At 58.9% G+C, this 20,052-nt stretch overlaps 9 protein-coding genes across 9 annotated transcripts; 2 read left to right on the top strand and 7 right to left on the bottom strand.

Annotated features, from left to right (window-relative positions):
* Window positions 1–395: 395 nt before the first annotated feature.
* On the bottom strand, window positions 396–2,125 carry SPRG_19572 (hypothetical protein; the record flags this gene model as incomplete). Its single annotated transcript, XM_012342915.1, has 2 exons — window positions 396–929; window positions 1,796–2,125. 2 exons carry the CDS (start codon window positions 2,123–2,125, stop codon window positions 396–398), a joined length of 864 nt encoding a protein of 287 aa, XP_012198305.1.
* Window positions 2,126–5,499: 3,374 nt separating this feature from the next.
* SPRG_19571 (hypothetical protein) lies at window positions 5,500–6,063 on the bottom strand (the record flags this gene model as incomplete). Its single annotated transcript, XM_012342914.1, has 1 exon — window positions 5,500–6,063. One exon carries the CDS (start codon window positions 6,061–6,063, stop codon window positions 5,500–5,502), a length of 564 nt encoding a protein of 187 aa, XP_012198304.1.
* Window positions 6,064–6,944: 881 nt separating this feature from the next.
* SPRG_19570 (hypothetical protein) lies at window positions 6,945–7,358 on the bottom strand (the record flags this gene model as incomplete). Its single annotated transcript, XM_012342913.1, has 1 exon — window positions 6,945–7,358. A coding segment is annotated over one exon (414 nt), but the record flags the coding sequence as incomplete, so codon positions are not given.
* Window positions 7,359–9,304: 1,946 nt separating this feature from the next.
* On the bottom strand, window positions 9,305–9,926 carry SPRG_04228 (hypothetical protein). The gene has a single exon (XM_012342828.1). The coding sequence runs from the start codon at window positions 9,894–9,896 to the stop codon at window positions 9,330–9,332; it is 567 nt and encodes a 188-aa protein (XP_012198218.1). The 5' UTR covers window positions 9,897–9,926; the 3' UTR covers window positions 9,305–9,329.
* Window positions 9,927–10,686: 760 nt separating this feature from the next.
* Window positions 10,687–12,568, bottom strand: SPRG_04227 (hypothetical protein; the record flags this gene model as incomplete). The annotated part of the gene is made up of 2 exons (XM_012342827.1): window positions 10,687–11,329; window positions 12,210–12,568. The coding sequence occupies 2 exons, from the start codon at window positions 12,566–12,568 to the stop codon at window positions 10,687–10,689; spliced, it is 1,002 nt and encodes a 333-aa protein (XP_012198217.1).
* Window positions 12,569–13,100: 532 nt separating this feature from the next.
* SPRG_04226 (hypothetical protein) lies at window positions 13,101–16,024 on the bottom strand (the record flags this gene model as incomplete). Its single annotated transcript, XM_012342826.1, has 6 exons — window positions 13,101–13,402; window positions 13,454–13,692; window positions 13,740–14,899; window positions 14,946–15,130; window positions 15,185–15,502; window positions 15,674–16,024. 6 exons carry the CDS (start codon window positions 16,022–16,024, stop codon window positions 13,145–13,147), a joined length of 2,511 nt encoding a protein of 836 aa, XP_012198216.1. The 3' UTR covers window positions 13,101–13,144.
* A 586-nt stretch (window positions 16,025–16,610) lies between these two features.
* On the top strand, window positions 16,611–17,839 carry SPRG_04225 (hypothetical protein). The gene is made up of 6 exons (XM_012342825.1): window positions 16,611–16,890; window positions 16,941–17,105; window positions 17,159–17,206; window positions 17,247–17,300; window positions 17,354–17,539; window positions 17,585–17,839. The coding sequence occupies exons 1-6, from the start codon at window positions 16,795–16,797 to the stop codon at window positions 17,750–17,752; spliced, it is 717 nt and encodes a 238-aa protein (XP_012198215.1). The 5' UTR covers window positions 16,611–16,794; the 3' UTR covers window positions 17,753–17,839.
* SPRG_04224 (hypothetical protein) lies at window positions 17,779–18,263 on the bottom strand. The gene is made up of 2 exons (XM_012342824.1): window positions 18,087–18,263; window positions 17,779–18,028 (listed from the first exon to the last, which is right to left on the bottom strand). The coding sequence occupies exons 1-2, from the start codon at window positions 18,216–18,218 to the stop codon at window positions 17,840–17,842; spliced, it is 321 nt and encodes a 106-aa protein (XP_012198214.1). The 5' UTR covers window positions 18,219–18,263; the 3' UTR covers window positions 17,779–17,839.
* A 505-nt stretch (window positions 18,264–18,768) lies between these two features.
* SPRG_04223 (hypothetical protein) lies at window positions 18,769–19,692 on the top strand. Its single transcript, XM_012342823.1, has 2 exons — window positions 18,769–18,859; window positions 18,904–19,692. The coding sequence occupies exons 1-2, from the start codon at window positions 18,785–18,787 to the stop codon at window positions 19,516–19,518; spliced, it is 690 nt and encodes a 229-aa protein (XP_012198213.1). The 5' UTR covers window positions 18,769–18,784; the 3' UTR covers window positions 19,519–19,692.
* Window positions 19,693–20,052: the final 360 nt, after the last annotated feature.

Here is a 20,052-nt window from a genome sequence, read left to right as displayed (position 1 = left end):
GGACAAGGTGTGCATCACAGCACTCTGCAAGTAGTTGGTGGGCTCAAGGGTCCGTTTCATCGACCCTTGCATGCATGTGGATGGCCCGACGGGAAGCAAGACGCCGTTGCTAGCGGCGTGGACGAGTGAACCTTGAGAAAACAAATGCCCACCTCCGATAGTTCTGTGACATCAATCTTGCCTCGTGATCTTCGCGCCCACCGTGGCTGGTCTCCATGAAGCCCATGGGCGATCTTAGCTCCATATTCGCCGCTTGTTTCTACCAGAAACAGTCGGAAGATGTGCTATCAAGCCTTGTCGTCACGTCACGCTTCTCTGCAAGGAGCAACCATGTTGCTGCATCGTGTTGGGCATGTATAAGAATATCGGATTCAGATCTTAAATACGGGCACGCGTCACATCTCGCAGGCCTCTCGCAGCTCTTCGATGACGGTGTCGCACTCGATCACTTGGTACCAGAGGTCCATGCGCTTAAAGTCGTCAGCGTACGCGTTGAGGGCCGAGAGAACGTCTTGGAGCAGCGGCAGCCACTGGCAGAATTCGGACGGCTTGGTCGCGACGACGCTGCGGATGGTTTTGAGGCGCTTCAAGTAGATCGCACCGGTCGTCATGTCGAGGCCATACATGGTCGCATGGTGCACGAGTCGCTCGAGGTTGTCGAGGAGCCAAAAGTACTCGGACAAGAGGAGGTTCGAGCCCGTGAGGAGGAGACTTTTTGAGAGACTGCGCTTTGAGAGCCGGCTGCGCGATGGCTGGCGCGAGAGCTCAACGTGGCTCGACTTGGTCACGGCCGTCTGCTTGTACACGTGGGCGTCAAACGGCTCTGCCGCGCAGACGCTCAGGAGCGACGAGAGAAAGCTGATGGTGAAGCCGATGGCAAGCGTGAGGGTCATGCTAAAGGTGGCGTGCTGGGCAGGGTCAATTGGGCTCTGGTCGCTGCGTGGCATCTATCTGCCTCTGCTCTGGGCGATATCGCGCCAAGATGGAAATGATTGAAGATCATCGATCCATCTCGGTCGGCGAGGAGACAGTCACCACCAGATGGCGCCAAAATATTATTCAATCCGCCAGTGGACTCGACGTCGTCGTTGTATAGTGTACGCAGCGAGGGGCAATATAATTGCCGGGCGGGACACGCCCCCACTCTGCACACAAGACACGCTGTGGCAAAATGAAGCTGTTTGGTGCGTTGGCGGAGACGACAATCTGTCTTTGTGGCTACCGCGACGGGTGAGGGACAATCCGTTTCACCTCGAGTGACGAGATACACTGTCGGCGGATGATGCTAGCTACAGCTACTTGCTCTCGTGCGCGGAGGAGGCCTCCACCGTGGTATCTCAAACTCAACGCTGCATATCGCAGCGATTTTTGAGAAATGTGGCGCCAATAATGGTCCAAGGACCACGCCGCGACCGACACGGCGCGAAGAGCACCGTACAGTGTAGTGCTCTCGGACGACGTAGGCGAAGCAACCGCCGCCGATGGACGCCGCGCCACTTGTGCATGGCCACGAACCACGCTCGCTCGTTGGTCATGGGTCGAACCAGACTCGGCAAACGTTGAGGCATGCGAGTGTTTTCTGGACCCGTCGCGCATCAAGCCGCGCATGTCTCAGAGAGTATCTTCGTCGACACACAACGAGATACACTTTTTAGATAGTCGTCATAGGCCTTTATAGTCCAGACGAGCGCTCCACACAGCGCTGTGCCAACTCCGACGCTTGTGATGACGGCGTATTGTTCGGCTCGTGGACCTATTGCATCAATCATTTGCACGCAGAAAAGGAACTGCGTACCGACGCCAACGCCGCCGCAAGGCACGCGGCGGTAGCTCGCTTGTGTGTGAGCAAAGCGTGGTACCGACGCTCGGTGCTGGCCGCGTCGCCGCCGTAGCCCGCGATGAGCCGCTGCGTAAGCGCGGTAGCCACGTCCAACCTTTCGAGGCGTGATGATGCCGTGACCGGGGTGCCGAAACTCGCGAAAAGGACGTGCTTGACGGTCCAGACCCCGGGGCACGCAATCTGCTTGAACGTGTCTTGGGGCAAAACGTGCTGGATGACGAACGACGGCGCGCTGCCGTCGAGATTCACATCCGGTTTGCACGTCGCCTCGATGACGAGGGCCATGGGAACGCTTCTCGGACACAGACTTCCAAAGGTCCTAGAACACACACGGGTTCAAGGAGGCCTGCTCGAGAGTGCGTACGTCGTGGAGGCTGCCACGTGACATAACTCGGTGCCCAAACAAGCGGCTCGGACAACTTCGATGGCCGACGTCGAGCACCCCGCGGTGGCATTGCCGAAATGCGCCGCGTCGATCGTATCGATATGGTACGCGGCAGGGCACGCAAGCCGCAAGACCGAGGAGGCAGGCGCCGAGACGGAGATGGCGATAGAGCTCGGTCCATTGCCACAGAGAAACTGAACACTGAGTCGTTTGTATATTGTCGGGCACGGGTCGCCAAAGACACTACAGACGACACACTGTGCATCGGGTCGAAGAGAGACGCGCACCTATTGCTTGCTCGGAGGGTAAACGCATGCTGTCCCAGCGTCGTACGTGCTACAATCGACGCACTGCTCGCCGCGTGGCAGGATCCAAGGGAAAATGTGACGGGCGCAGTCGGTGGCGCGGTGGGTGCCCCCGTGTACGTCGGCGGTGGTACCGGTATCGTCACCGGAGTAAAGACTGGTGCATCCGACGTAGGCGCAACTGGCGCGCTGGTTGGTAGCGACATGGTGAGCTCAGGGCTCGACGAAGCAGAAGACGCCGGCGTATTTGATGGCTCGATGGAGTTTGTCACAGCCGTTGGTATTTGAGAGGTCGAGGGTATCGGTGGCTCGGTTGCCACTGGCGATGTAGTCGGCGCAGGTGTCGCGGGCGAATTACTGGATGGGGCGGGCGTTGTCATCGTGACGACTGGAGTCAGCGTCGTCGGCTCTGGTGTCGACGGTTCAGTTGGTACCGTTGTTGGCAGAGGCGTCGACGAACTTGGTGAAGCAGATACCGGGTTTGGAGTTCGTGGAGCCTCTGTAGGATTGGATGTCGATGTCTCTGGTGTCGACGTCGGATCCGGCGTTGGCAGCGGCGTTGCCGGAAGCTCAGATGACACAAGCGATGGCAGGGTCGTCTCTAATGGCGACGGATACGCAGTGTCTAGGCTCGTAGTCCCCGTACTTGGTAGCCCACTCGTTTCCATGGGTGCGGTCGAAATCGGTGGTGCTGTATCGATGACAACCACCGTTGATGTCGGTGCAGCGATCATCGAGGCCGTCGGTGGTGGTGTCGCACTTGGACTCGCCGGCGAGTTGGCAGACGCCGTCGGAGCCGCAGTTTCGGCGGGCGCAGTCGCTGACATGGAAGTTGACGGCGCGCAAGTCGGTGTCGATGGCAATGTCGTTGGCGACGCGACGGTCGTGCTTGCCTGTGCACCACTCGTACCCCACGGAAGCGTCATTGGCGGTGGTGCATTTGAGCTTCCCGATCCAGATGGCGCGCCACTGCTTCCCGATGGTGCCGGCGCCAGCGACGGTGTCGGCTCATCGCTCGGTGTGGTCGTCAGTGCTGCCGAGGTCGACGCCACCGGCGTCGTCGTCCGATACGCGCCACTTGTGGGAATGCTCGTGTGCGCACTTGGTACTGGCGTCGGATCGGTGTCATCAACGGGCGGCGTCGAGATGGCGCTCGGTGCGGTTGTGTTCTCACCCCAGTTGGGCGGAGAGGTTGATCTTGGTGGCTCCGTCGTTGCAACCGTTGCATGGGTCGTCGCTGATTCTGTCGTCGGCATCGGGGCCATCGATGGCAACGGCTCTGTGGTGTGTGGTGTTGTTGTTGGCGTTGAATCGATTGTCACCGGCGCTGTTGTCGGCTCTACTGTTTCCGTTGCCAAGGGCGCTGTCGTCGACTGGACCGTGGTATCGTTACTCGACGCAGTGCTCGTCGCTGGACTTGGAAGTATCGTCGCATACGGCCCCGGTGACGGCACCGGCGTCAGTGTCGGCTTCCCAATCACCGGTACGGGTGCCGTCGCTACATCGATGGGCGGCGCATCGGTCAATAGCGTGGACGTTTGAGTTGTTGTCGGCGAGGATGAACTCGCCGTTGTTGTCGGCACCGGTTCCGTTGTTGCGGTCGGTGTCGGCGGGCGCAATGTCACTGGAACCGGCGTCACGGACACCGATGGACTTGCCATACATGTCGTTTGAACCACATATGCAATGGCTTGTACGTCGTCGACACCGAGCGTTGCGGTCGGTGGCAGCTACCGACGTCATGAATGTCGATACCTTTTAGCATGTCAGTACTACACCTGTGCAATCGCACGGTTGGTACAGTTCCACAGCTTTTCAAAGAACGTAGCTGTGGCGTTGACGGCCACAATCGACGTATTCGCAGCCGTGGCGTCGGCGATCGCAGCGACCTTTTGCTGCAAAACAAAACCAAGGATCGCGGTGCGGGTAAAGCGTGGCAGTGCCGAGCCATTGCTCCCGGGCACCGGTGGCAGCGTCGGTGGCACGAGCACGATAGGCGGCGCCGTCGGCGCCGTGTGTGTGCATTTGGCTTGCAGTAGCGCCAGCGCTTCTGCCCAGTTGTCGTATGACGCAAGATGGTGCGTCTCGCCGAGCTACATCTCGGTATATCAGAACAAAGGGCTAGATTCTTACTCTACCAAGACATATTCCATACCCGCTTGTAGCCGCTCGTGAGGCACTCTAAAAGCGTGTCGTAGGCGTCGGACACGGACGTTGCAAAATTGGCCGATGCCACGTGAGCCTGGAAGCGCGCAATGGCTTCGTCGCGCTGCAACGCTGCTTCCATCGCATACAAGACGTCGAGCTGCGTCGATGCTTCCAACTGGATGACGTCGGGGGCGGTGCGCGGCGGCGCCATGAGGTAGAGACAGCAAAGCACGACGAGTATCACGCATGTGAGCAGGCCACGACGGTGATGACGGCACTTTGCCCCATCATCCTGACGCCGCGAGGCTACCGGTAGGTGGGATAGGCTCGTACCGTAGCCTAAGAATGGCATTTTGGACGTCGATGCACGACGACGACTTGGTCGAATCTCGACTAGCCGTTTCAAATCCGATCTTATAAGATCGCAATACGCTATATTCTGCTTTGATCACCTTTGCGGATCACCTCAAAATGTCCTTTCTGATGCCTTCCGCAAGAAGTGCTGGACGTGGAGGTTGGTTGCTCGAGGTGAAAGAGAGCTCTTGGCGGAGATCATACAGACACTGTAGCGAGCAAGATTCCAGCGACATGAGAATACGCGTACCTCGCAAACATGGATGCTGAGTTTTCAGACAAGGTGCACTCTCGACACCACAAGAAGTGGATCACCTCGGACATCAAAACTGCAGAAGCAAGCATATACAGACTTCCGTGGTACTAGCTGCCAAGGTCCATACGTGATCCCAGCGGCCATCCACTACCATACCTCAAAGCCCAGCACAGTCGACATACAATACAGAAGCAATAACAGTATTACGTAGTTAGGGTTGGCTGCCTCGTGAGGATGGTACCGGCCCGACAGCGCTTGTCGTTGGCCGGAGTCGCTTGGCCGGGCGGTTCGCGGTCGCGTCGTCTGGCAGCGCGCCGCCAATGGCCATGCGCACCATGGCCACGCTGCACTCGAATTGGTGCTTCATCAAATCGACCTTGTGCGTCTTTTCGTCCAGAGCGGCTTGGAGCTCTCGAGTGCGCTCCAGGAGCGCGTCGCGTTCTTCGAGGACGCGGTCCAGCGCACGCTTATGCGAGGCGGGCGTACTCAATTCCGCGCGCAGGTCGTCAATGGCTTTCGTTGCATTGTCCAGCGCAGAGTGCACCGAACTGACTTGCGCCGAATCGAGGTCAGCGGCAGCAAGGGCTCGCTGGCAGACGCGCGTTGCTTGGGTGCGCTCGGCGTCTGCCTTGGCCTTCTCGTCCATGATCCACTCTATCTCGTCGTCATGGTCGCACTGCATGGCGACGGCGGCAGCAGCCAAGGCGCCCGCAATGGAGGCGGTGACGGCCGCCGTCACGGCAGGAACGACGACCGCTCGGCGATAGTCGTCCATTCTTGGAATCACGTCCGGTTATGCCACGGAAAACACGACGCGCGGATTGGCCAAAATGATTCGATTCCGATGTTTTCATTGGACAAAAGACTCTTTCCCGCGGTTTTCGTCGTGGCACGTCCATAGCGCAGCACGGTACCGACTCGCAGCACATAGCGAGGTCTTGTCGGGGTACCTCTCTGGATATCGGCAAGAACTCAGTACTAGGCAGGTTGCGCAGTGCAACGTAGGCAGCTAGGCCATTCAATATCTCGACACGAAACACGGAGTCGCCGAACGCTGGCGATGATCCCACCGTGAAAGCCCTACATTTTACGATGACAATGGCTGCAACGCTAAGGTAAGACCAGGAAATAAGACAATTCTTATTCTCTTGACGAGCCCGACCCCTACTCCATTCTGTGTCCGCCTTGACGAGTACTAAACTAGTACGTAAACAAAGCACTTGATCGATGCGATGAAAGGCTGCGATAATTACGAGCCGAGAGCTGGCTGAGACGGTTATGTAGCATGGGGTGCTGCGATTCCCTTGAAAACAAACGACAAGTCGATTTCAGCGCAACTTGACCACTGCTGATCGATGAACGTACTACACTTGGTTTGCGAGGCAAGAGAATTGGATGAACCTTGGTTGTTCCCATGAGTACGATCGATACGTGCCATCGACGGAGAAGCATGTCGAGACGTCACGTCAGCGAACCAGGCGCAAGTCGACGGTTCCAAACGCCTCGACATCAACGACTCAAAACCAGCGTATCGATTGCCTTCATTCGTCTCGTTAGCCGCTGCATCGGCAAGCTCCGAGAGGTCAAACACATATAAAAAACCATTGAAAACGACTTAAACTTGGCCGTCTCGCACTCCATTCGTCGAGGCTGGGGCTAGCCGCGCAGTCGCTTGGCTTGGCGAGGCGAGCTTGCACTCGAGTTGATCAACATCCTACGCGGATCCGCGCTGCCAACGGCGGAGCGCACTACGCCCAAGCGCTGCTCGTACTCGCTCGTCATGTCGTCAACCTCGCGACTCTTGTCGCGAAGGGCCGCTTCCAGCTGCTGGGCGCGCTGCAAAAGGTCGTCGCGCTCCTTCTGCACTTGGTCCAACTCCAGCTTGTGGGCATCCGGCGTCCGGATGTCGGCTTGAAGGTCCTGAAGGGCTCTGATGGCGGCCTCGAGCGTTCCGGAGGTGAGCGGTGCCACTGCGAGGTCGCGGGCTGCCAGCGCTTCTCGGTGGCCGCGCTCTGCTTGCTTGCGCTTGGCGACTACCTGGGCCTTTTCCTGCCTGATCTGCCCCAGCTCTTTCTCATGGTCGCTGTCGTCCATGGCCACGGCTGCAGCGACAGCGGCCATCGCTGCGGCAATGATGGCCACATCGTCGTCGTGCATGGTGCGATGGGCAACTCGACCAATGGCTCCATCCCTAATATGAAGCACGTGGATTGGCTGAAATACAACTGCATCCGGTGTTTCGATTGGGCGAACGGTCGGCTGTCGTGGCACGCTCTCCGCGCAGCACGAGGTGCAACGTCGCAAGCACCCTCATCCAGCGAGAATCGCAACGAGCAAAACTGGTTGCATTGAGTCGAACTAAAGTACGTTCCAAAGCGTTCATCTTGGCACGCTATTCACCTTGTGTTGGCACAGCGAGAATCGAAGCCAGCGTAGCAAGAACATACGGTTGGTACCGTGGGCTTATACATGTCCAGTACCATTTGACGTTAACTGTGAGTTGGGGACAATACGACAGCGCTTTAATGGCCGACGGTGCTCTTCATGGTCGATCGGTGATGCATCGACAGCGCGCACGAGCGACGGCAGCTCCACCCCGACACGTACGTCGACTGTGTCCACCGAAGGCTCTGGTACGGCTCGTTGCGGCGTCACATCGCTGGTCGATGGCGGTGCGCCACGCAGCGCCGTGCGAACAGCCTCCAGGCGCGGCTCGTACGTGCTACGCACGGCCGCGATCTCCATCGTCATTGCTCGCTTCTTGGCTTCCAGCGCAGCGATGCGCGCGTCAAGGTCGCCGCGCTCGTTCGTGATACGCGCTAGCTCTTGCTGGCGAGATGCGTATCGTGCTTGTGTAAACTCGGCGCGCAGCATCGCAAGCGCGTGCGTGGCCTGGCGCGCGCGTGCCAAGCTGGCGTCGCGCGCCTCTATTGCTACGTCGCGCTCGTCCCGCGCGGTATCGCGCTCGTTCTGCATCTGGTCGATGGCCATCGCGAGCAGGAGACGGCTGCTTCTATAGTTCGGCCGCATGAAAGCGAAAAGCATGAGCTGGGACGCGTCCAACGAGTCGTCGTCGTCCGCCATGGCCGCTTCTCCCTGTCAATCGGAGTCCAATCTCCGTATAACAATCGCCATATCCGGAATGCACCCCACCATCAATCTGGCCCGTCATTCGACTCGAACGAGTACAACTTGTTCGACAGCACTGGTTCTGGTATCCCTCCAATAGGGTTAATAGTTTATACTTGTACTCTACCGTATTTCGGTCTCGATACCGGAATCTTAGCCTAGTAGCAAGGACAGACTACCAAAAATGCAACCATTGTCCTTGAAGTCCGAAACCACGCGAATCTGCACACCGTTGCCAACCACTTCGATCACGTGACTTGCTACAGCCATCGAGCCGTTAGTCAACGTGCCACTGCGATGTCGAACGCTCTACTAGTAAATTTTAATCAAGACATCCGATCGGCGCTCTACAAGCGCTGCAACAGTGTCCCGCTGAGCGAGATCGTCGCCCGCCAACGCTGGCGCCTGCTGGGTCACGTGCTGCGCCTGGAGAAAGACGTCCCTGCCAACATTGCCGCCGCCCGCTTCTTTGCCGCTCCCGAGGCGCCTCGTTTTTTAGGCCGCACCAAGATCACGTTGCCGATCGTCCTGCACCGCGACCTCCAGTCGTTGACGCCGCCTCAGTCGCTGGCGTCTCTCGAGGACCTCAACAAACTGCGTAGCTTTGCCGCCGATCGCGACGCCTGGAAGGAATCCACGGAGCTTGTCATCATGGGCCTCACCCGCGGCCACAAACGCCGCCGCGCGACTACAGAAGAACAAGATGCGCCCCCGCGCCGCCGCCTGCGCAGCCACGGCCCGGCGAGCGAATGACGAAGAAGGAGATTGCTAGTCTCTACGTATGCGAACTCTTTGTAACAACGAAGATAACGCGAAACACGTTCATATATATACATCCGATCGGGCACAAAGCGCGCACCACGTGCCACAAGAAAAAAGACATTATTATCCAACAATCGTGGTACTTTCGCTTTAAAGTATGTGGATTCGACGCACGGAAGAGGCATCGCTGGTGGGCGCCGGCCGAAGGCGCTCGGCGGCCGGGATCTCCATCTCCGCAACTGCGGCAGGGGATGGCTGAGGAGCAGCTGCAGGCGGCGGCAGGACACCAACGCCGCTCGTCGCCATGCGTACGACAGACAAGCGATGTTCGTACTGGTTCTTGATCGCGGCGGCCTCTTGGCTCTTCTCGCGGAGCGCGGCTTCGAGGTCGCGGACCCGCTGCGCAGCGTCGTCGCGCTCCTTGATGGCGCGGGCTAGCTCGCGCTTTCTTGACGCTTGGGTGGGCGTATTAATGCTCGAGCGCAGGTCGCCTATGGCCTTGGTCGCGGCGCAGAGCGCGCTCTGCACGGAGGCGACGCGCTGCGAGCATTGGTTGCTCGCCGCGAGAGCCTTGTCCCGGGCGCGCGCGGCCTTCTTGCACTTGAGGATGGCATCCTCCTTCTCCTGCAGTGCCTCTTCAATCTCTTCTTCGTGGGCGGCCACTGTCGCCTCTAAGCCCTCGGCGAGGTGGCTCAACGCTTGGACCACGCCGTCCATGATGCTTGGTCGTGGTATGGAACCACCTTGATTTGGTCATTGTATCCGGGATCATCCGGATATACGTCGATTGGATTGGCCAAACAAAATGAATTGCCGCATCGGATTGGACAATGAAAGCGTGACGCTCCCTCCCGAGGAGTCCAGCATTCATTCTCCACATTGTAGGGGTTCTCTTCACCGTGTACTCCACGTATGCAACTCCAAGCCAAAAGCGACCAGGACTCTGACGTCCTGGACGATGTTCGAGATCGAAGTGGTGATCCTGGTGCACAAAGGAGTAGCAACGCTGCTGGTGATGAAGGCAAGCCGACGCATCACATTGTCCCTCGTCGCAGTTCCTTGCGGTTTGTAAGGGCCATGCTATCGGCTCGAGGTTAGGTTGACGCGTCCCTGCGGTGCACAAAGTTCCTTGATTTTATGCGCGGCTGTCCATATTGCAGCAAGGATTAGGTAGTACAAGATACTGCACGAGGAGTACCACGTAGCAACATCCTCTTGCTCGTTCGGACCCATTGTCCATGAGGAAGTATCTAGAAGGGAGCCCATCATTCGAGCGCGTCGAGTTGAGTCGGCCATCGCGACAAAAGATGGTCGACAAGAGTCATTTCGGGATGCATGCTGATGCAACGAGACCTCGACCATATATCCTGTTCACCTCGGCCGGTAGCCAAAAAAACATTCTCGCAGAACACAATAGTATGCATCAATATAAATCTATGTGTGTGTTGAATTTAGCCTTTTGCTAGTGCAGAAGGGTCGATTCGCATGTCGTACTGACACATGATTGCTAAATGGCGGGCGGTTCCGCGACAACGAGTCGACGCTTTGTGGGCCGCGTCACAGCCTCGTCACGTGACGTGCGCGGAGCGAGGCGTGGCGCGGTGCCTCGGTGGGCTGGTGCTGGCGCCGTGCTCTGGCTTGGTGGAGCGGGCGCCGTGTTCTGGCTCGCTACAGCGGCTCGCGGGACAATCAGGTTGCTCGCGACGGGCCGCACCCACCGGTCCGGCGCGGCGCTAGCAGCTCGCTGGTCCGCTGGGAGGAGTTGGCGCAAGGCTTCCAGTCGACCTTCATAGTGCTGGCGAACGTCCACGATGTCGCGCGTGGACTGGTGGAGCGAGGCTTCGAGCGCTTGTACGCGCAGCTTGAGGTCGTTGCGCTCCTCCGTGACGACGTCCAGCGCACGTTTCAGAGACGCTGCCGTGTCGGCTGTGGCTTTCAACGCCTCGGCCTCCTTCTTCGCGGTCGCCGCCCGGGCGCGGCTGCTGTCGCGGGCCTCGATCGCTGCTTGGAGCTCAGTTTCAAGCCGCTCGACCTCTTCCTCGTGCGCAGCTTCCATCTCCGCCACGCTTGCGGCGAAGACCATCGTCGTGGTGCGCAGCGCATTGTGTGCTTGCTTCTCCAGGACGTACTCGTCGTAGTAGTCGGCCATGCTGCAACCACTTTGATGCGGTGCTGGCTTATCCGTATGTGCCACCCACATAGGATTGGTCGAAATACGGCCCATCAGCGCGTTTGATTGGTTGTTTTGCTCGTTGGCGTAAATCCACGACACCCTCGTCAAGGAATCCATGCTGGCTCAAGCAAACAACACGTACGCGCATAGATGCTTCTTACGATGAGCGAAGAGCATGCTTACCACGGATGGGACTTGATGGTAATGTGGTTGTCATGCGCGAGAAGCGACGCGATTTCCGTCATTGCCTCGGATGCGCGCAGGATAACAAAATTTCCTGAGAGCTTTGCGTGCGGCGCATCAGTGAGTACAAAGACATCGGAGTCGGCCATAACGTCAGCTGACTTCAAGAGGATTCGAACCGCCGCAAGCGTCGTCGTCTTCGACAACATGGCTGCCACTTTTTTCTTGTCCGTGGAAAAGTACACAAATCTCTTGGACATGACCGAGGCGTGACCAAAGACAGAGTGCGCATGTCGTCCAATGCAGTAACACGCGATGCTGGCAAGTTTATTACGTTGGTTCGACCTTTTCAACAGGCGATGGGAAGCGACCGCAGCAATACCAGTACTCTTACACCCCATGTACACTTGGTACGAGTCGTGCGATACCAACGCGTACAACTTCGTCCGAATACTTTAAAATATACTATGTTTCATTCTGTCGAAGGTGGCTCTGTCGCGCGACATGGCCGCTTGGACGGACGACAAGGAGTCTCTTTGTGCGAAGCTGCCAAATCGGAACCTCTTTCGAGCCCCTCGGCACCACTCGCTGCTCGCGCGGCAACTGTCGACGTAGCTTTCTTGGGCATTGGTCCATCGATCGCGCTGAACACGCTCTCGAGGCGAGCTTCATACTCGCGGCACATGGATTCGGCCTGACCTGTCATCTGCAGCACGTCGGCCTCGAGCACGTCAGCGCGTCGCTTGAGAGCGTCGCGCTCCTTTGCGACGAGCTCGATCTCGGCCTTGAGAGCTCCGTGCGCCGATGCGTCAAAGTCGGCTTGAAGCGCCGCCAGCGACTTGGCCATGGCGGTCACCTGCGACTCGGCGCGGTCGCCAGCAGCCTTGGCATTCTTGCGCTCTCTGCAAAGGCTCTCAACCTCCAGCTCGGTGTCATTTCTCGCCTGGAGGGCCAGGATGGCCAAGGACACCATACTTCGGGGCACGTCCGGCTTCCGCACCATCATCGCCACCGCGGTCTCCAGCGCGTCCATGGCTCTTGACTCGAATTGCAATTTGGAAGCGTATCCGGATGCTCCGGAAACGACGTCGTTTGATTCGCTGGCATGATTCGATGCATTCTTGCGTGTGATTGAGCAAATATTTGAAAAACCCGCCCTCCGCATCAACACGGCAATAACGTTAACCCTCCCAGACAAGAATTGCGATGCTCTCCAGGACGCTCCCCAGTTTCAACAAGGGTCCATTGACAACTCGTACGGGCTGTTTGAATCAGCTCCCGTACGTCGACTGCACCACCTGCTACTAGTTCAAACGAGGCCCGTTTGCGAGAGTACTGTGTCGCTGCCTGAGGCAAAATGATTAACCCTTCAACGCCCAACTTTTTATGCGGATAATTTCAACAGAACAACACTCTTCACTCTGGGACGTCAAGTGCTTTCAAGACATCGTCTGACTCCATGACCTTTCGTCTTTCAAGCCTCGTCCAACGTCGCAGTCGGCGGCCAACTCAAACTTGCGGCGCTGTGCGTTTCCAGTGAAAAGTACACTAGGCTGAGCGTCGTCGTGATTGTGTCAATTGAAAAAAAGGTACAAGAATACAATTCCTGCTACGGAAGGAGGCACGAGAGAATGAGTTCTTTCCGGTCCACGGGCGACGCGACAAGCGATTCGAGCAGCACGATGCGACACGCCGTCTTGAGGTTGGGCACTTGGTTGCTAAAGGCACATGCGACCGCGTAAATGGCCTCGGCCTGCGCTGGCGCCAATTTGTGCATGAGGTCGGCTTCGCACCGACGGGTGAGATCCCACGTCTCGAGTCCGATGCTGCACGTGAGTAGCTCCAAGAGATCGTCGACCATCAAAGCCTACATCGTCCGCGCTAACGTGTATCATCGTCGAAAACCGAGCCGTCGTACCTGGCGCCACCGTCGTGTGTACAAGTACACAATAGCATCGTACGCAGTCGCCTGACTGCACGCCAGTGTCAGCTGGTCGTGCGTCTCGAAATGGCGTTGCAGGTGCGTCGACTGCGCCGCCAGCACCGCGCGGTGGCACCGAAGCCGGCCGCCGTCGCGGTCAACCACATCAATATCCGAGAGCCACGCGTCGGCGAGCAAGTCGTCCATATCGGCAGCTCGCCACGCCTCTTGTAGCGCTACCCACCATGGAATTGACGTACGACATGGATTCGAGCGTCCATACCTTGCATCTCGGTTGCAGTCTTGTCTGGGATCGTCGTAAGCAAGGCGCCGCGAAACGGGTCCCACGCGTCGTCCATGGACCACTCGTGCCAGTGCACGAGGCTCCACACACACAGTGCCTCAAGCGGTTGCACAAGGAGCTCGTTGGCGAGGCACAATAGCTCCCATAGCGTCTTTGCCGACACGGCCTGCAGCGCCGCGACATTTGGCGCGTACACAAGGCTCACAAAGAGCTCGACGACGTCGCATGGCGCGTGGACGGTGTACGAGGCGACACCGGACGTGGCCCACGAGCCGGCCCAGAGTGCCCGCAGCACGGGGCTCCGGCCAACGAGAACGGCTTGGTGGACATGGACGTGATAAGTTCCGTCCAGCGTCGACAAGATGCCGTCGGTCGGCGCACTCGATGCGTACACCGTGTACGGGGCCAGCAGCGTCGACGGCGGTGGCTGCTGGGCCGCGTGGTGGGCCTTGATAAAGTCGATGCAGGCGACGTCGACGGCGCACTCAAAGCCCATGAGCACTTCAACGCACGCGTAGTCGTGGCGCATGAGTGCGAGCAAGAGCGGCGACCGCAGCTGCCGGTCGCGTTCGTTTGGGTACCCGCCATGGCCGAGCAGCGCGCGGAGGCACTCGCTGCGGCCGAGCTGCACCGCGAGGACAACAGGCGTCATGAAATGTGCATTTTCGACCAAGAGTAATTTCTTCCCGGCCGCCGAGAGCACCTTGTCGACGCACGCGACGCAATCAAAGCGCACGGCGAGATGCAGGAGCGAGTCGCCATGGACCTTGTCGGTTTGGTGCAACGCGAAACTCGGCGCGATCGGAAGCACGAGCGAGAGACTGGTGACGTAGCCGCAGCTGACGCTGAGCTGCAGCGGCGAGAGCAGCGTCGCATCCGACGGATATCCGTGGACAAGAACCAACTCGACGAGCGCTGGCGACGGCATCGCGAGGTACAGCGCAGTCTGGAGCGAGTGGTCGTGCACGGTAGCGTTGGCGCCAGCGCGAAGGAGACAGCTCACAACGTCCAAACTGTCCCGCGACTTGGCTGCGACGGCCGCAATGATGGCGACGAGCAAGGGTGTCTCTCGGCTCTTGTTGCGCGCTTCGAGCTTGCTCTTGGAGAGCAGCGCACGGACCGCGTGTATGGACAAGGCGCTACCATATCTTGATGTGAACATGGACACGATCCATGCGTACGCACCGACACGCGTGGTGGAGCGGCGTGTTGCCCTTCTTGTCGATGGCCATGGCGTCCGCGCCGTGCTGCACGAGGAATTTGATCGCATCCACGTGTCCATACTGCGCGGCAACGTGCAGAGGCGTCTGCTTTTTCCGATCACGCGACCCAAGGCCGTCCGGCGCGACCGCCTGGAGGCAGTCGAGCACCTAGTGACCATATTATGTTTCAATATGGACGACGATTGCGAGAGAGGTGCCCACTTGAATATGGCCGCTCATGGCCGCGAGGTGCCATATACTGCGCTTGTCCTCGTCGCGCTCGTCCCACAGCAGCAACGATCGGTGCTGGCTCAAGTACGTATGGATCACGTCGAGGTCGGCGCGGGTCAAGGTGGGTCTCCCCAACATTGGCCAGATCACGGATCGCCACTCGGTCCGCATCGCTGTCGCGTGCGTCGACGCAGCGTGCGTCGATGCTACGGGCAGTGGCGCCGCGACGTGGGTTGTCGTCTTGGGTCGACTCCACTCGTTTGATGTATACTCGCCTTCGTACGCCGTGATGTCCCCACGCACTTTGGACTGTGCAGCAAGCTCGATGAAATACCCTGGACGACGGCTCACCTTTGTCGTCGTCGGCGCAGCTTCTGGTGTCGGCGCTGCTGCTTCTGGTATCGGCGACAACGCGTCTTTGCAATGGTCTGGCTGCTGTATATGTGGCTCGTCGTTGGGTGGAGTAGCCGTATTACGCACGCGCTCCCGCCAGAGCTGCGCCTTGGACGTTTTCACGTTCTTCTTCTTCGTCTTCTTCTTGCGCTCATCCTTGGCTTCCAAAGCCACTGGAGGTGGGCTTTCGATGGCGACGGGTTCTGGCGGCTTGACTGCCTTGGGCTGCAGGCGGTCAAAGCCGTCCGGCAGCGTGGGCGGTGGCGGGGCAGGCGCTTGGGGCGGCTGGGGCGGCGCCTTGACCTTCTCGAAGCTGAGGACGCGCGCCGGCAGCTGCAGCTTGGGCTCGACGAGCGACGGGAACTCGTGGCGGAAGGTCTGCTGCTGGGCAGGTACAAACTCGGGCGCCTGGGCGCGGAGCCCGTGCGACGCTGCCATGACGCACGCCGAAATTGCATCTCGTGGGCCAATGGCATCCGTTATTGCGCTCACAACAAGCCAATCACACGCCACTTGTTTTGACCAATCAGAGCGCCCCGATGGCGATCCTGAAAGCATGAGCAAAATGGCCAAGGACTCCTCTAAGCTGGGAAAGGAATGCGAGCCTCGTCCAGCAGTGTGAATTACGTCGGCAGGGTCGCATCGACTATTGTACTACATATGTCTACGCTGAGCGTCTCAACTCAACGGAAGACCAAGCTACTTTACCAGGGCAAAGCCGCGCCAAATCTACCTCTACCGACCGTCACCACGTATGTCATTGCGTGGATCGAATCAAAATCCGTCAGGAGGTGCCTCGTGTGTCAGGCGCGGAGCCGGGCGACTCTCCAATCGGTGTCCTTTCTAGAGAGCCTTCCTGCCGGACCGTGGCGCCAATCAGACGCGCCGGTTTCGATCTTTTGGAACGGTCGCGGTCGTGATGCCCATCGATGATGTCCGGCACGAGCGCGTCCAGACGGCGCTGGAGCAAATGAACGAGATCTCCATCTGTAAGCTACTGCAGCTAGGCACTTGATTCTATCCATGTCGATAGCCAAGATCCACCGGGATGCAGCCAAAGCCACCGCCAGCGCCAAGCGCGACGAGTCGTTTGAAGCGCGCATCGATGCGATCCTTGCCACCACAAAAGAAATCGCGGAGCGGTTGCAGCGAAAGCACCACGACGACGACGACGCCGGGCACGACGACGAGGGCGACGATTTTCCATCATGGACGATGACGCGCACGCGTCGGCGCTCCTGAAGCGGCAGCTGAGCCGCTTCCTCAAGCTGCCGCGCTCGCTGAGCCACCGCGAGATGGAAGAGGTGCCGTCGTCTTCGTTGCTTCAAGGCTTTCCTATGGAATATTCGCTTAGGTCACGCACTTGGTGCTGCATCAAGTGGGCAACACGCCCGACCATAGCATGCTCATGCATGAAATTGGCACCCTCATCGACGAGCATGTCATTACGCCGCGCGAGGTCGACGACGAGCACGAGCGAGACATCAAACACCGGCCATCCTTGGCAAAACGCCGTCAAGTACTTTCTACCTTCTCTGTCAGGTGACTGGACGTGGGTCAAACTTGCATTAGAAAGAGCTGCCAACCCTTGACATCCATCCGACAACCGACATTGAAATGGTTGAGCTTCGACCCCCGATGTCGCTCACGCTGTTGGTAGACCCAGCGCATGCTGTTTGTGTCGGCCAACCGACTTAAATCCACGTCCATGCGCGTGCGTCTTCGTCTTCTGTACTATGCAATCATTGCATGTGGCTGGTCTCGTAGGGCGGATTCAACAACGAGTCATTTTTGCGCTCCCAAAAGGCCACCTTTTCGCTGTTTCCCAAGCCGAGCGAGCGGACGCTGCTGCCCAAGCTCTCGTCGTGCAAGAGCCCCAAGATGACGGCGCAGGCCGAGGTCGAGCTCGCCGAGCAGCGCGCGCGCCAAGCCGAACTCGAGTGGCGAGAGGCCGTACGTCGTTCGTGTCGTGCAGCCCACGCGTCAACGAGGATGTAGGTCAAGCAAGACTATATCATTTGGCTCCGCGCCAAAGCCGAAGCCGAGGCCCACGAGAAGAGACACCGCCACGCGTCGCAGTCGACGAAGCGCAAGCACAAGCCGCGATGGCTGCTGCTCTACGAGGATGCGCGGGCGCACCAAGCCGTGCTATCGCCCATGCTCTAGTTTGTCCGAGAAAGGTCATAGTAGTAGCACAAAGACACTGCATATACTGATAAGTTGAAATAACGACGACTAGGACATGCAAGCGGACTAGTGTTGGACGTGTTGTAGCCGCTGCTGCTGCTTGGCGTACCGGGTGGCGATGTAGGCGCACGACGGCTGCACCGAGAGGCTCCGCGCCGCAGCAAAGCGAAAGGCTTCGTCGCAGAGGGCCTTGGCGACGCCATTGCCGCGCCCGTCCGGCAGCACGTAAGTCCGGCGAATGTCCATGACGTCGCCCTAAACCACACAAATGAGGCGGCAGGCCTTAGGCAAGTAGCTGCGGTAGTGTGTGTACCTGGATGCGGTACTCGAGGAAGCCGAGCAGCGTGGACATGTGGCTCGTCGACGACTGCGCCTCGCATGTGAACTGGTGCTTGTCCGGGATGTGCTGGACGCGGCGCGCCATGGCTCGTAGCGCAGCCTGCATGCGTCGTCGGCGGAGCAGGTTGCGGAGTGGCCGGGCCCGTCGCCGTGTTGATGGATCATTCCGGATACGCCGTTTTCACTCGGTATCCGAATGGCAAGTTGAACGACAAAAAGGGGTTTGACGTGACTCACAACGCGCGAAACGCTGCGGTTTAACGCATGTGACGCCGTGGTCCTTTGCGGCGTTGCTGCGCGCCTGTGCCAAGCGATGCCGATCCCGCACGTCGCTGGCGCCTATGTAGTATGGCAGACGTTGGGGCTGCGGCTCCTTGGCGTGGTATTTACGACTCGGTATCGAGTCTCGTCGTGTGGCAAGCCGTGATCCAGACATGTCAGCGTCGGTGTCAGCCTTGCGTTGGCTGGACGTAGAAGCGCAAATTGTCTTGTTGAAGAAGAAGCTTGGGCTGCACGTTCCACTCTGTAGAGGATCCTTGGACCTCGGCAGAGAACTCGACGGGCCATTATTATCAGGTTGCACCACCAGCATTCTGAAACGACCTGGTTCAACGTGCGTGGTTTAACGTGTTTAAACGTGCTGCGCGGGGATTGGTGCGTTGACAAGGCAGCATGGCAGCAGGGCGAGGGCTCCTGGATCGCGTCGTCGGCCGCCTACGTGGCGCGCTGCCGTCGCGCGACGCCAAGGTACGATGGACGCTTGCCTAGCGCACAGACTCATGTGCATGTAGGCGGCGCTGCTCCAGGCGAAGGCCAAGGACATGGCCGAGGCCGCGACGTCCGCAACGACGTCGCGCTTGACGCAGCTCCAGGCACAGTCGTCCGCGCAGCTGCAGGAGACGCGCGCCCGCGTCCTATCAAGTGCCCAAGCGCTCGCTATGTCGTCCAAGGCGAGGCTACAAGACATGGGCGCCTCGGCTGTCGATGCCTCCAAGCACAAGTTGCAGGCTGTCGGGGCGTCGACCGCCAATGCCGCCAAGCACAAGTTCCAGGCCGTGCGATCGTCGGCCACCCATGTCGCCAAAGAAACGCTACAGCGAGCGGGCGGATCGTTGACGGACGCTTCCAAGAGTGTGGCGACAAAGGCTCAGCAGCAAGTGACAAAGGTCTCCCAAAACGCGCTGGGGGGCGCCGTCAAGGCCCACGCGTCCACGCTGCAGCGGCACTTGGTGGAATCGATGGACCCGAGGGAGAAGGCACGCAAGCTGCGGAACCAAGTGCTCTGGTTCGTCTTTTCTGCCATCTTTGTCTACGGCTTTGCGTCGGCGATCCCTCCGGCCATCTCCAAGTACCTCGTTGAGAAGGAGCGATTGGCCGCGGCGCAGCCCTCGCGTGACGAAGCCTAGGTCGTTCTGTGCAGTGTCGATGTCCTTTGACACCGACGCTCATCGATTGGACAAGTACGACGCGATACCGCTGGCATCGAAAGGCCATTGGGCGACGACCAAGGTGTAGTCTCTCTCTCGACAAAGAAACATAAGTTACCATTTTCCGTTGGTCGAACGCGTGGAGTAGCAATTCAATACCAATCCATTCGTGATGCTTGACACGCCTTGCAGCTGGTATCACCAGTGCACAGGTGTCTTCAAAGGAAGCCTCTCACACCAAGCTAGAAACAACCAACATGGGCACATGCGCGTGCGAGAGAAGCGGCGTTTGCTTCGGACCGCCATCGGCAGGCTCGAGGCCGCGTCGTTGAAACACAAGGCAACAATCCGGAATCCGGAACGACCACAACGGGTCCAATCGACTTGGTCCAGCGCCACAAAAGAGAGCAAAGTACCAGGTGCGCCGAGGTCGGATGATCCGAACCCGCTCACGAAAGCATGACGATAACGACTCGTCATGCCAACGCGCGTGTCGTGCTGGCATGGCCTTGC

Source organism: Saprolegnia parasitica, assembly GCF_000151545.1.
Source record: "Saprolegnia parasitica CBS 223.65 unplaced genomic scaffold supercont2.11, whole genome shotgun sequence".
NCBI classification, from domain to species: domain Eukaryota; phylum Oomycota; class Saprolegniomycetes; order Saprolegniales; family Saprolegniaceae; genus Saprolegnia; species Saprolegnia parasitica.
The sequence above is the reverse complement of the archived record's forward strand: the minus strand, read 5'-3'. Positions and strand labels throughout refer to the sequence as shown.

Coding starts and splice junctions, on each gene's coding strand:
- SPRG_04228 (XM_012342828.1), bottom strand. CDS start 9,896: ATGGACGGCGTGGTCCAAGCGTTGAGCCACCTCGCCGAGGGCTTAGAG.
- SPRG_04225 (XM_012342825.1), top strand. CDS start 16,795: ATGGACGATGACGCGCACGCGTCGGCGCTCCTGAAGCGGCAGCTGAGC. Junction 17,106..17,158: donor CCTTGGCAAAACGCCGTCAA/GTACTTTCTACC, acceptor AACTTGCATTAG/AAAGAGCTGCCAACCCTTGA. Junction 17,301..17,353: donor TTAAATCCACGTCCATGCGC/GTGCGTCTTCGT, acceptor CTGGTCTCGTAG/GGCGGATTCAACAACGAGTC.
- SPRG_04224 (XM_012342824.1), bottom strand. CDS start 18,218: ATGCAGGCTGCGCTACGAGCCATGGCGCGCCGCGTCCAGCACATCCCG. Junction 18,029..18,086: donor TCCTCGAGTACCGCATCCAG/GTACACACACTA, acceptor TGTGTGGTTTAG/GGCGACGTCATGGACATTCG.
- SPRG_04223 (XM_012342823.1), top strand. CDS start 18,785: ATGGCAGCAGGGCGAGGGCTCCTGGATCGCGTCGTCGGCCGCCTACGT. Junction 18,860..18,903: donor TGCCGTCGCGCGACGCCAAG/GTACGATGGACG, acceptor ATGTGCATGTAG/GCGGCGCTGCTCCAGGCGAA.